The 13,251-nt window shown below is 37.8% G+C and overlaps 1 protein-coding gene across 8 annotated transcripts in view; it reads left to right on the top strand.

Moving 5' to 3' along the window:
* Positions 1-13,251, top strand: part of FGD4 (FYVE, RhoGEF and PH domain containing 4) — a 242,795-nt gene that overhangs the window by 189,394 nt on the left and 40,150 nt on the right. For all 8 annotated transcript variants that reach the window (XM_078338932.1, XM_035255842.3, XM_035255847.3 and 5 more), the window contains 4 exons: positions 3,174-3,263; positions 5,608-5,753; positions 6,487-6,643; positions 12,353-12,491. In XM_078338932.1, coding sequence (XP_078195058.1) covers positions 3,174-3,263; positions 5,608-5,753; positions 6,487-6,643; positions 12,353-12,491 — 532 coding nt within the window. The remainder of the gene's footprint in view (positions 1-3,173; positions 3,264-5,607; positions 5,754-6,486; positions 6,644-12,352; positions 12,492-13,251) is intronic.

Genomic DNA, 13,251 nt, shown 5'->3' with positions numbered 1-13,251 from the left:
GTACCAAAAAGGTTGGGGACCTATGGGTTACATTTTCACGTGCATTTATCAAAACTCCTGGAACTATACACCAAAAAGGGTGAATTTTACTGTTTAGAAATTATGCTTCAATCATCTGGCTTAGAAAAGCAAAATAAAACAAACAGCTTACAACATTGATGCAGGGGAGTATTTCTTCGGAATATGAAGGACAGCGTATTCCTGTATCTTCCTCTGAAATGTTAATAGGTTTCTTATGTATTTACTATACATTTATTTTTACTTATTACAGTTGGAAAGTCACATTTTTATCCCACAAGGTATTTAAGTTTTATCTCTTTCTCCTTATAAGCGGTAATTGCTTAAAAATTACTTAGGTTTTTAAATTTCATGGAGTATCCTGCATGTGTATCATATACCATTCCGGATGCTTCTGGTCACATGTAACACTTAGCCTGGCCTAAACAAGAATGAAGTTTATTGTCTTCATTCCTGTGGTTGTGGACTGGCTGCTCATAACACTTAAGCCTACATATACTGTCATTCTCTGGGAGCCCCAAAAAGAAATGTCTCCCGTTGGCTCTGCCTTAAGGGAAGGAAGCTTCCTATTGCCAAAGCCTTCAGTGTATATTTCCTCATACCTCATTGTCTCCGGAACCAATCACTATGTACTTGGATTCTTACATTATTCAGGGCCCCACCTTTTGATCTGGAAACAAAGTCTATTTCCCCAGAGGAATTGGCTGTATAGTAGTAATATATACACTAACCCAATCTGGATACTAATAAGAAATGAGGGGTGGGAAATATGCCAAGCTAGCAACCAGCAATGCCAGAACATTATCCTGAATTGTATTAAGTTAAGCCAAAACTTTGCCTAATTGTGGAATTAGGTGACTCCATCTTATTTCTGTATTTCTGAGACCACTAATTATTTAAACATTGTTATATTGCTTTACCTGAGGACTTCACATAAAAATACCTCATTTCAATGCCACTGTAAGAAACAACACATTAACTTTACATGTTAGAATGGATCTTGTGTGTAAAGTGTAAAGCATGAAGTAGCATGTGATGAACACAGTGAAGTAGTCATAGGATTTAATAGCATTTATACACAGTTTAAAATATAGTGTTTATACCAAAGTTAGACCCTGCCTTAAAATATGCTTTGGTCTCCTTTGCTTCTAGAGTTTTGCCTAAACTTTCATGATACTTTATAATCTCCTACAGAGAAAGGGTATTTCAGTGAAGTACTAGATAGAAAGTTTTCACTACAAATATTTATGTTTGAAAGATAAAATACCTTCCAGTATGATGAAGCCCAAGGGCTTTGAATAGTTGAAGAAGGCTCTATGGACAAGAATGGAAATTCAGCAGTCAAAACGAAAAGTGTCTTAGACACCTAGAGAGCTACAATCGCAAAAGCATATGCCAGGCAGAGAGGATGGAAAGAAGAAAGGTTTAGAGATGGCCAGAGGCGCTTTTGGATAATAATCAAACATGCATTTGAATGATGTGTTTGGAGAAATGGGCCTGTGATGATAGAATGAGAAGGAAGTTTGAGGAAGTGAGTAGAGGTTTGAATAACCCTGAATATGCATAGTATGGACTTTACCCTGTCAATGAGAGGAAGACTACTGAAGGCTTTTCTATGAAAGTAGAATTACATGTGCAATGTTTTTTTTTTACAAGTTTAGAATTTTCTTTTCACTTGAAGATAAATAGCCCTAGAGAAGTACATGGAAGGATATACACTTGCATATTTTTCTCAGAGCAGAAATTTTAGCATGTACATTAGAAAGAATTCCACAAAACAATTGACAAAAGACAAAAATAAAAACATTCATTAGACAATGGCTATCTGGAAATACTCTTTCTTTTTAGTATTCAAAGAATTAATTCATTCTTGACAATGCTTTATAAATATGAAACAAAGGAAAGTTTTAGAAAGATTCCTCATACAACAATATACAAGTTAAATTAGAGCCATAAAATATTGGAAGATTATTTGATAGCTATTGATTGGTGGGGGGTTGAGGAGAGATGAGCAAAACAGGGTGGCAGTGTTGAGAGCTTAAAGGATAAATGCTAAAGACATAGTATCATAAATAGGACTTGGCAGCAGTCAGGATCCCATAGAGAACTAAGTTTACACTAATTCAAGATTTCAAAGGCAGCTAACTGTACCATTACCAGGAAGAGAAAATTAGGAGTTAGTAGTAGGGTAGAGGTTTCTCAGAAAAGATGAATTTGGTCTTGGGTTGTCAGCATGTCAAAGTAGTCATACGTGTCCAGCAATAGTTGAATAGTTAGGTATGTGATTGCTACTCATTCATTCATTTGTTGAGCAATTTTGTATTGAGTACCAGTGTTTTTATTGAAGCATTGTAGTAAGCACAGGAGACATAGCAGCTAATAAGAAAAAAAAGTTCTGTCATCATGAAACTGGCAGGATTATATAAATATATTTAAGGATTAAATAAATACATATTGAAGAAATAAAGTGGGATTTAATTCAAAATAATATGGGCAGACAGGTGAGGGGGAGCATAAATGAAACAAGATTAACAGTGAGTTGATAGTTGTGGAATCTCATTGATGGGCATGTAGGGGTTCACTTTACTATTTTCTGTATTATTTGATTGAAGTTTTTCTTCTTCTTTTTTTGTTTTTTGGAGATAGGGTTTGCTCTGTTGCCCAGGCTAGAGTGCAGTGGTACAGTCATGTCTCACACAGCCTCAACCTCCTCCCAAAGTTTTGGAATTATAGGCATGAGCCACTGCAGCTGGCCTAATAAAATATTTTTTAATAAAAATTTAGTGTATAAAGCTGATAATTAGACAAGATGTCTGAGTGGTGAATTTCCAAAGTATAGCCTGAGAAAGATGGAAAAATGAAGAAAGGATAATGCTAGGAACCGAAAAAGATAAAAAAATTTCCGGGAAAAGGGTAGATACAATAGCGGTAACTGCTGTAGAGGTCAGAGGAGAAACTATAGCTTAAATCCAGCTGCTCGCTAATTTCTCCTTTTGTTCATTTCTTATCTGACATCTCTTGATGGCTGGAAGAACTGGGTAACTGAGAAGCTTGAGAAAACTGTTTTGATCAAATCATTTGAAGACGTGATTTTTTCTTTAGAAATATTGTCCAAAGTTTTTTTCCTAATGTGTGAATATCTGTTCAATTTTTAGGAGACTAATGAGCAAAAACTTCACAAAATAGCCAATGAACTTTTGCTTACTGAAAGAGCTTATGTCAGCCGGCTAGACCTCTTAGATCAGGTAAGATTTTGTTTCTCAGAATTATTTTATGTTTTTGCATTGTACATCGTTTTAACCTAGTAATTACAGTATTTTAGAAACTGCATGAAGGGCGGGCCTGCGTTTGGCTAGTGAAAGGTTCTTGCTCAAGTAAATCTCTAGCACTTTCAGCTTTGTCAGTGAATTCACTAGGTATAAGCATTTTCTAATTTGTGAAGAATAGAGGTGTCTCTCTATATGAATCACAAAATGTGTTTATCAGTGTCCTATAACTTAAACACTAGTCTATTTCTCGACCTTTCATTGTCATCCTGGGGACCATGTTACCATTATATTCTAAATAAGATACTGATGATTCTGGCTGGGCGCGGTGGCTCACACCCGGAATCCCAGCACTTAGGGACCAGCCTGGACAGCATGATGAAACCCTGTCTCTACTAAAGATACAAAAAAATTAGCTGGGCGTGGTGGTGCATGCCTGTAATTCCAGCTACTTGGGAGGCTGAGGCAGGAGAATCGCTTGGAATCAGGAGACAGAGGTTGCAGTGAGCTAAGATCACACCACTGCACTCCAGCCTGGGCAATAGGGCGAGACTCCATCTCCCAAAAAAAAAGATGCCTTAGTTTTCAAAAGTTATTCTTACATTCTTAGATTTTCCAAGTGTATATTTGAAATGCTACTCAAGGTTCCATGATAAAAGTACAAAACGTGATAAAGTAGATTCACACATTAAACAAATACTGGCTAGGCAACTTTATGCCAGGTACTGTATTAAATGTTTCATACAAGGTTGAACAAGTGAACTTTCAAAATCCTTCTGGCCCTATGACTACACCAGCTCAGATCATTTAGTTTCACCATGTTGGCCGGGCTGGTCTCAAACTCCTGACCTCATGATCTGCCTGCCTTGGCCTCCCAAAGTGCTGGGATTACAGACAGGCATGAGCCACTGCGCCTGGCCACGAAGGCATCTTAATCCTGTTTCAGCAATAAAGAATAGTACAAATGGTAGATTGCCCATACAGACTCCTTGTTAGAAGGGAAAGCTGCCATGTAGAATGTTACTTAGAAGAATTGTCCCACTTCTGCCACTGGAAACTGGAATTTCATGGAAACAGGCAATCCTGTGCATACCTCTTCATCGTCGGTTTCAGAAGTGAACTGCTTGCCTCTTAGGGTGAGCTGTGAGAAGCCATTTTAAGTCTTATGCTCTTTGAAGGAATGAGTTTATGGATCAGATCATTTTTGAAGAAATTTCACCATAAGCCAAAATCAAATCACGTCGTTTGTACCTTTGAAAGAACTTTCTTCCTTATGGGAATTACAGACCTGAAATTTTAGTATTCACGTAGTGGAGATATTTCTTTTCTCTTACCAAGTTGTGTGGTGTTTTTTTTTTTTAAGCCAAATAAGTTATCAGCTGCTGTTGCTGAACTTTTAGAATTCTAGAGTCCTAATTACTACAGTAACCTAACTATTGGAGCCTCTAAGTCTAAGGACATAATTTTGTGTTCTTTTTGCCTTTCAAGAAAATGCAGTGGAGGTGAATTTAGAAAATTGACAACCATCTGGACATTATGAAGGAATAGACCTCCTTCTGCCTACATGTAACAGAATGGCAATTAAGAGGTATAATAGCCCTAGTGAAGTATAGCTAAGACCGAAGGCTTGTGTGGGTTTTTTTTTTTTTTTTGTCTTTGAGGTATGTGTTGTGTGTAGAAAGAGACTTTTCTCCCTACATATCTATGTTTTAAGTTACTGTGCATTATTATTTACTAAAAGCAAGTAAATAGTCGAGAATTGATATATTCCTTTGTCCATTCACTGGCCAGATATTATGCACTTGTTCTGTTGTGGGAACTAAATCATGATATTCTTCTTTCCCAAGGAGCATACAGTTTTAATAGGATAAATGACATTTATGTCAGCAAACTACAATAAAGGGAAATATGTCATAAGTGCCATAGAAGTCTTTCAAAACATAAAGAGAAGTGAGAAATAACACAATTATTGTGTGTACATAAAGTATTTTCACATTTCTTAACTCTGGCTTATGGATAGGAAGGATAAATTCTATTAACCTCAGTTGGAAATTTTCTGGCACAGAAAGATAAGTTATTCGCCATAATATTCCTATTGATGGGAGCATAGCCTAGATTAGAATCAAAGCTTCCTAATTCTTATTCCTGAGTTTTCTAAATCAAAGCATATATTCACTCCTAAATTTCCAATGATGGATTTCTTGAACCGTAAACTTTTCCATTTGCTCAATAAAAGTTCCTACGAGCCCACTATGTGCCCAGCACAGTGCTGGGTGGTTAACTACTAAATGTGAAGTAATGCTTGCATTATTCTTTTATTCAGGTATTTTATTGCAAACTGTTGGAAGAAGCAAACCGAGGCTCATTTCCAGCAGAGATGGTGAATAAAATCTTTTCTAATATTTCATCAATAAATGCCTTCCATAGTAAATTCCTCTTGCCAGAGCTGGAGAAACGAATGCAAGAATGGTAAGAGGAGTAGATAGAAAATGGTATGTTTAAGGCAGTCATGTAAGATGCTGTATTTTTCAGCTTTTAAATTGAAATAAAAATGCCACACACAACTGTAGCTAGACATTTATGCTAAATGTTTGCATTGAAGACCACTGTTAGATGCTGTGGTACAAAGAACTTCATGTCTGCTCTCCAAACTATCATTTGACTAGTGAAGACAAAATATCGGGTAATGTGTAGCTTCAAGAATTCTAGAGCATCTCTCTTTGCTATGTCATTCCTATAGTCCCTTTAAAAAGGTGCTGAGTCGTTCTCTACCTGCCTCACAGTATGGTGAATGAGATAAAGCACAGGGTGTGATTACTTCCTCTCTAGTCCTGTCAATTTGCTCATTCCATAAGAAATCTTAATGTACCAGGCATGGTGGCTCATACCTGTAATCCCAGGACTTTAGGAGGCCAAGGCAGGTCACTTGAGCCCAGGAGTTCAAGACCAGCCTGGGTAACATGGTGAAACCCCATCTCTACAAAATATACAAAACACTAGCCAAGCGTGGTGGCATGCACCTGTAGTCCCAGCTACTAAGGGGGCTGAAGCTGGAGGATTGATTGACCCTGGGAGGTCGAGCTTGCAGTGACCTGTGATCATGCCACTGTACTATAGTCTGAATGACAGAATGAGACCCTGTCTCAAAAAGAAAAGAAAAAAAAAGAAATTTTAATGACTTGTTTTTCTATATTTGATACAGGGAAACTACCCCTAGAATTGGAGATATCCTTCAGAAATTGGCACCATTTCTTAAGATGTATGGAGAATATGTGAAAGGATTTGATAATGCAATGGAATTGGTTAAAAACATGACAGAACGTATTCCCCAGTTCAAATCATTGGTTGAAGAAATTCAGGTAATAGGACTGTTTCATTCAAAGCTATGAATTAATATTTCCATACAAATTATATAGTCTTCTAGATCTAAAATTGCGATCTAGAGATCTGTCCGAGATACCTAGCCAAAATGTATTCTACTCTGAATTATCGGAGATCATCTTTGCAAAACTGAAATGTATACCAGTCACATGCTGCATACTAAGCAATAACGTCTCCATTTGCTTTTGAGGCCAGCAGAGGATGATTTTTATTAGGGTCTACATAAATTTACAAAATGAGTTTTCTTTCAGGTCTGTGCCTCTTTTGCATTCTTTCTGAGGTTGAGTTATTGAAAGGAATATAAATGAATATAAAGAATGATTGCTGTAAACCCCAAGATTTTGGAAACTAACCATTCTTTTTTTTTGTCACTTGCTATCTATAGCCTCATTTTCTTCTGTTTCACCAAACCTAAATAATACACTTTAATAATACCATAATAATTTCCACTTGATTTTCTAGTCAAAATTATTAATATCATATTCTTTGATACAGTTTAAATATTGAAAAGGCATATTTTAGGTCATCTAAGATTCCTGGTGTGGGAATTCTTTTGTTCTTTGATTGTCTTCTTTTGTCTCATATGAATTTTTTTAATTGTACCATTTTAATTCCTCTAATTGTCAAATTATTTTTTGAGTTATTTTATAATGGTTGCATTTAGGATTATGGTATGCATCTTAATTTTTCAGATGTACTTCAGATTATACTCACTTTAATTCTTGTAAAATGTAGACACTTTGTTCCAGTATAGCTCTGTTCCCTCGTCTGTGCTCTGTGCTATTCGTGTCCTGTGTATTACGTTTTTGTATGTTGTGGGTCTATAATACAGTGCTATAATTGTTAAGGAAGGGTATGAGAAAAAAATATAAGTCTATTTTATGTTAACTTTTATATTTGCCCGTTTTGGAGTAACTTTCAGCATAAGTGATTGTTGTTTCTTATAAAGCAGGCCAACTAGCAATGAATTCTGTCAGTCTTTGTCTGGGACTATACTTATTTTTTCTTGACTTTTGAATGAATGAAGAATGAAATTCAGTTTTGCTAGATTCTGAATTCCTGGTATATGGGTTTTCCTTTTTTATTTTATATTTTGTTTTTATAATTTTTATTATTTTTTTAGAGACGAGGTCTTGCTCTTGTCACCCAAGCTAGAGTGCAGTGGCTCAGTCACAGCTCACTGCAGCCTTGAACATCTGGGCTCAAGCAATCCTCCCACCTCAGCCTCTCAAGTAAGCTGGGACTGCAGGCATGTGCCACCGCCCTTGGCTAAATTTTAGATTTTTTATAGAGACAGAGACTTGCTGTGTTGCCCAGGCTGGTCTTGAACACCTAGACTCAGCATCCCCAAGTGCTGAGATTGTAGGCATGAGCCACTGCACTCAGCCAGTATATGGGATTCTTCCCCAGGACTTTGAATATGTCATTCTCCTGCTTTCCATCCTCTGTGGTTTCAGACAAGAAACCAGCCATTGATTGTATTGATACTCCCATGCATGCGATGAGTCACTTTTTTCTTGATGCTTTCAAGATTTTCTGTTTTTGGCTTTCACCAGTTCGAATATGATGTATCTGGGTGTGGACCTTTTTGTATTTTTCCTAGTTAGGGTTGGTTGACCTTTTTTAAAAAAATCATTTTCAGAAGTTTTCAGCCATAATTTCTTCAAATATTTTCTGTCTTTTTCACTTTCTCTCTTTTTTTTTAATCTTTTGACTTCCATTACACAAATTTTGGTGGGTTCCTTCTGTTTGTTTTAGAGATGGTGTCTTGCTATGTTGCCTAGGCTGACCTTGAATTCCTAGATTCAAGTGATCCTCCCAATCTTTCTTCGGTTATTCAAATTCTTTAATTTCTACTAGTCTTTCTTCAAGTTCCCTGATTCTTCTGTCATCTCAAATCTGCTGTTGAATCTATAGTGAATTTTTCTTTTCAATTATTATATTTTTCACATCCACAACCACAACATCTAGCTAGTGGAGTTACTAGCTCTCACCGCCTACTCACTTCAGGGATCTTCACTTCTACTGATGTTGTTGGGTGTGTGTGGTGCCCACCACTCCAAATTGAATGAGCCCTTTTCAGCCTTAGCAGAAGAGCCACTCACCAGTCCTCATAGCCCATGCCACCCTGGAAGCCCCTTTGTAGTGACTGAGCTGGGAGAGGGACAGGAGCAGCCCCAGGCTAGAATGCCACAGATTCTCACCACTCTTACCCAAAGTTCAACAGTTTTTAAAGTGTAAACGCATTCCAGATTGTTGCATAGCTTTTAATCAATTTCTAAGATGCTTTTATTATTTTGTCAATTTTATCTAGCTTTATAGCGGCTTTTATTTTATTTTTTTCATTTTTTTGAAGGTAGAGTCTCGCTCTGTCACCCAAGCTGTAGTGCAGTGGCATGATCTTGACTCATTGCAACCTCTGCCTCCTGGGTTCAAGCAATTCTCAGGCATCAGCTTCCCAGATAGCTGGGATTACAGGTGTGTGCCACTACACCTAGCTAATTTTTGTACTTTTAGTAGAGACAAGGTTTTTCCATGTTGGCCGGGCTGGTCTCAAACTTCTGGCCTCAAATGATCCCCCCATCTCGGCCTTCCAAAGTGCTGATATTACAGGCATAGGTCACTGCACCCGGCCTATAACTGCTTTTAACAGGGAGGATTTGTCAGTCTCTTCATTCAGCTATAGCCAGAAGGCCTACCTCATACCCTTCATTCCTTTTTTTTTTTTTTTTAACATTCTTTTCTTTTGTAATTAAACACTCAACCTACCTTACTGAATACTGGGTTCCTCCTTTGATTTTTACCAGCTTCTTTTGCTAATACTGAAATGTGGGCAGAGCAAAAGAGCTTGCCTTCTACGATCTTCTTTCTTTTTCTACTTTTCATTCATGTCCTATTCCCACCTGCCTCTTTCTTGCCAGGCAGATTTCCTCTAGGGTCACTGTTCTAGTCTAGTTCTCTACTCCCAAACTCCAGGTACAAATGGCCAAGCATGTGAATGAACATCTTGTCATACAAATAAAGTCAACATTTTATTTTCCTATTTTTAGCTCCCAAGCATTTTTCCATCTGACTTTTTAGGTCTTGCACAGAGTAGATAATTATTCCGATATGTATTGGATTTAATAGGTGACACCATTATCCTATCATTCACCAGAGCTTGACAACTTGGCTTTGTCTTTGATTTGTTACATTTCTTCATTCTCTGTATGTGTTCATTTGCCTGTGAAATAAAGTATTCGAAGTGCTTAGCATAGTGCTTGTTGCATAGTAATTGCTCACTAAATGATGGTGATGATGGTAGTTACTGTCTTATCACATTCTGAATTCTGTCTCTGTAATGTCTATCTTCTCCATATTATGACGAAATGACATGGGTTGTGAGAAGAGTCATAGATTAGGAATCAACTAACCTAGTTTAGAATCCTGGTCTGCCACTTATAGTCACTTGACCTTAGAAAACTCTCCTAAATTATCGGAGCCACAGTTTCTTCATGTGAAATATTTGGGATCAGTAATACTTTCCTTGATGTACATAATAGATTAGGGGAAAATCAAATGAGATATTTAAATTTATAGAATGAATATCTTAAACCTAATGAAGGAAAGCCATTATTCTCTCAGTTTCTATGCCAATTTCAGGCCCTTATTACTTTCTTCCCGGTCTCTAATAACAACTTCCAAACTAGTTCCCCTGTCTCCCCAAAGCCACACTGCAGTAGGTTAATCTAATAGAGCTCAGATCTAATGATACAACTGTCATGCACAAAAATCTACATTAGATGAAAAAACTCTAAACTCACCTTGACATCATGACCTCATATTGCCTTTAGGTTACATCTTCCATTTCCTTCTACTTACCTTATTTGCCAAGAAAACCTCTCTGCTCCTTTCATTGAACATATTTCTTGCTTCATTACTGTGGGCCTGTTCTCAGGTTTCTCCTCCTGGGCTTGCTCCCTAGTCTGTCTTTCTCTCCAAAGCCTGCACTCATCAGAGGTTGTGTTAAATGTTCCCTTCTCTGTGAAGCCTTTATTTACTTGTTTGCTTCAAATACAAACACGTCTTAATATAGCTTTGATGCCCTGCAGTGCCCTGATCATGGTGTGAGTTCAGTATATATTTTAATGGGATTTCTGCTTTGTTTAACAGGAACAAGAACATTTCTTATTTTTTCCTCTCGTGTTAACAGCTTCTTGAGAGCAAGTGATACAGACTCAATTTTGCCCTAAGAAGTGGAGGTCTATTTACAAAATTTGGTTTCTAATGAAAAAGAATGCTTTGAACTAATGAAATAGTAAAATTTTCTGACAGATAAAAGATGCCCAGATCTTGTTCTTCTATATAGAGTCTTTTTTAAGTTCAAAGGAAATGACATTTATCATAGCCTTGTTATGAAATAGTTTCTGCTGAGTCCAAAGTCATTTAATACAGTTGTTCTTAGCAGACCTCATTAAATAGGCACATCTTTTAAAAAATCTCTATAGAATGGTTTAATAATGTGACTTCACAAACCCTTGTAGTGACTAATTGAAGTGGTTGTCAGCAATCTGGAATTTTCTTGCTCAAAATTCTGCTTGAATTTTTTCCCCTCCTTTCTGTGTGCTTTTTTTTTTTTTTTTTTTTTTTTTTCTGAGATGAACTCTCACTCTATCACCCAGGCTGGAGTGCAATGGCACGATCTCGGCTCACTACAACCTCTGCCTCCCAGGTTCAAGCAATTCTCCTTCCTCAGCCTTCCGAGTAGCTGGGATTACAGGTGCATATTACCATGCCTAGCTCATTTTCGCATTTTTAGTAAAGATGAGGTTTCACCATGTTAGCCAGGATGGTCTCGATCTCCTGACCTTGTGATCTACCAGTCTCAAACTTCCAAAGTGCTGGGATTACAGGTGTGAGCCACGGTGCCCAGCCCCCACCTTTCCTGTTCTTAAACCAGATAGTCCTCAACTTCAATGTTATAGAAATATCGGGTGTTTTTAAATGCATATTCTCTAGCTGAGCATAGTGTCACGTGCCTATAGTCCCAGCTACTTGGAAGGCTGAGGTGGGAGGACCACTTGGGTCAAGGAGGTCAAGGTTGCAGTGAGAGCATACCACTGTATGCCTGGGCAACCGAGTGAGACTGCATCTCAAAAAAAGAAGAAAAAAATGCATATTCTCCATCTCCTTCCCCAAATATTGTGATGTTGTAGATTGAGGTGGGGTTCAGCAATCTGCTTTTTTTTTTTTTTTTTTTTGAGACAGGGTCTTGCTCTGTCACCCAGGCTAAGTGGCAAAATCTCAGCTACTGAAACCTGTGCCTCCTGGGTTCAAGCAATTCTCCTGCCTCAGCCTCCTGTGTAGCTGGGACTTACAGGCACGTGCTACCATGCCTGGCTAATTTTTGTATTTTTGGTAGAGGTGGAGTTTTGCCATGTTGGCCAGGTTGGTCTCGAACTCCTGACCTCAAGTGATCCACCCGCTTCAGCCTCCTAAAGTGCTGGGATTACAGTTGTGAGACACTGCTCTCGGCCAAAAATCTGCATTCTAAACAGCAGCCCAGATACGTCTAATGCAGGTGATGGACAGTCACACTTTGTTGAAGAATACTGCCCTTGATGATAGTTCCGTTTTACAGTGAGTCTCTAGACTTGATAACCTAACCTAATTTTTAAATGTTTCTTAGAAAACCTTTCTCATTACAGAAACAAAAAATCTGTGGGAGCTTAACTTTGCAGCATCACATGCTAGAACCTGTTCAGCGGATTCCCCGGTATGAGATGCTCCTTAAGGACTATCTAAGGAAATTGCCTCCTGATTCCCTGGACTGGAATGATGCTAAAAGTAAATGCTATTTTTGTTTTCTCCCTATTATGGAATAATCAAGTGGCAAAGCAGCCTTATGGTTTCAAAGGGAAGTATATCTCACAGCTACTTTAGTCAAATGTTGCTATTAGAAGATAATTTCACTGGAAATTGTTATCAACACCTCAGTTAGGCAAGTCACTTTTGAGCCAAAATGACAAGTTTAGAGCAATCCAAATCACATTTCTTTTGCTGGTTTCATGTTAGTCACTGGCTCTGAAATATAAAATTACAGTCTTAAAGACATCTAGAATAGCAATACACAATTTCCTTCTCAGAGGAAGAATACAGCCATTCAGAATTACAAGTGCTGCTGTTTAATTAGACAGGTTGGTGCATGCCAAGAAAGCTAAGGTGACATTTACTATGTAAAAATAACCTAAGCAGAGTTGGCTCTACCTGCCCTAACATTCCTACCATAACAGGAAATGGTGATTTTTATTGTCCAATAACATTTTCTCCAAAAACTTTATTTCACTTCTGTTAGATTATCTTATTTTTTATTAGATTGTAATGAAAGGGTTTTGTTTTTGCTTTTGACGGAATCTTGCTCTGTTACCAGGCTGGAGTGCAATGGCATGATCTCTGCTCACTGCAACCTCCACCTCCCGGGTTTAAGGAATTCTCCTGCCTCAGCCTCCTGAATAGCTGGGTTTACAGGCGCACGCCACCACGCCCAGCTAATTTTTGTATTTTTAGTAGAGATGGGGCTTCACCGTGTTGGCCAGGATGGTCTCCA

The sequence above is a fragment of the Callithrix jacchus genome, chromosome 9, assembly GCF_049354715.1.
Source record: "Callithrix jacchus isolate 240 chromosome 9, calJac240_pri, whole genome shotgun sequence".
NCBI lineage: Eukaryota > Metazoa > Chordata > Mammalia > Primates > Cebidae > Callithrix > Callithrix jacchus.
Note: the sequence above shows the minus strand (reverse complement) of the source record. Positions and strands in the feature narration are given on the sequence as shown.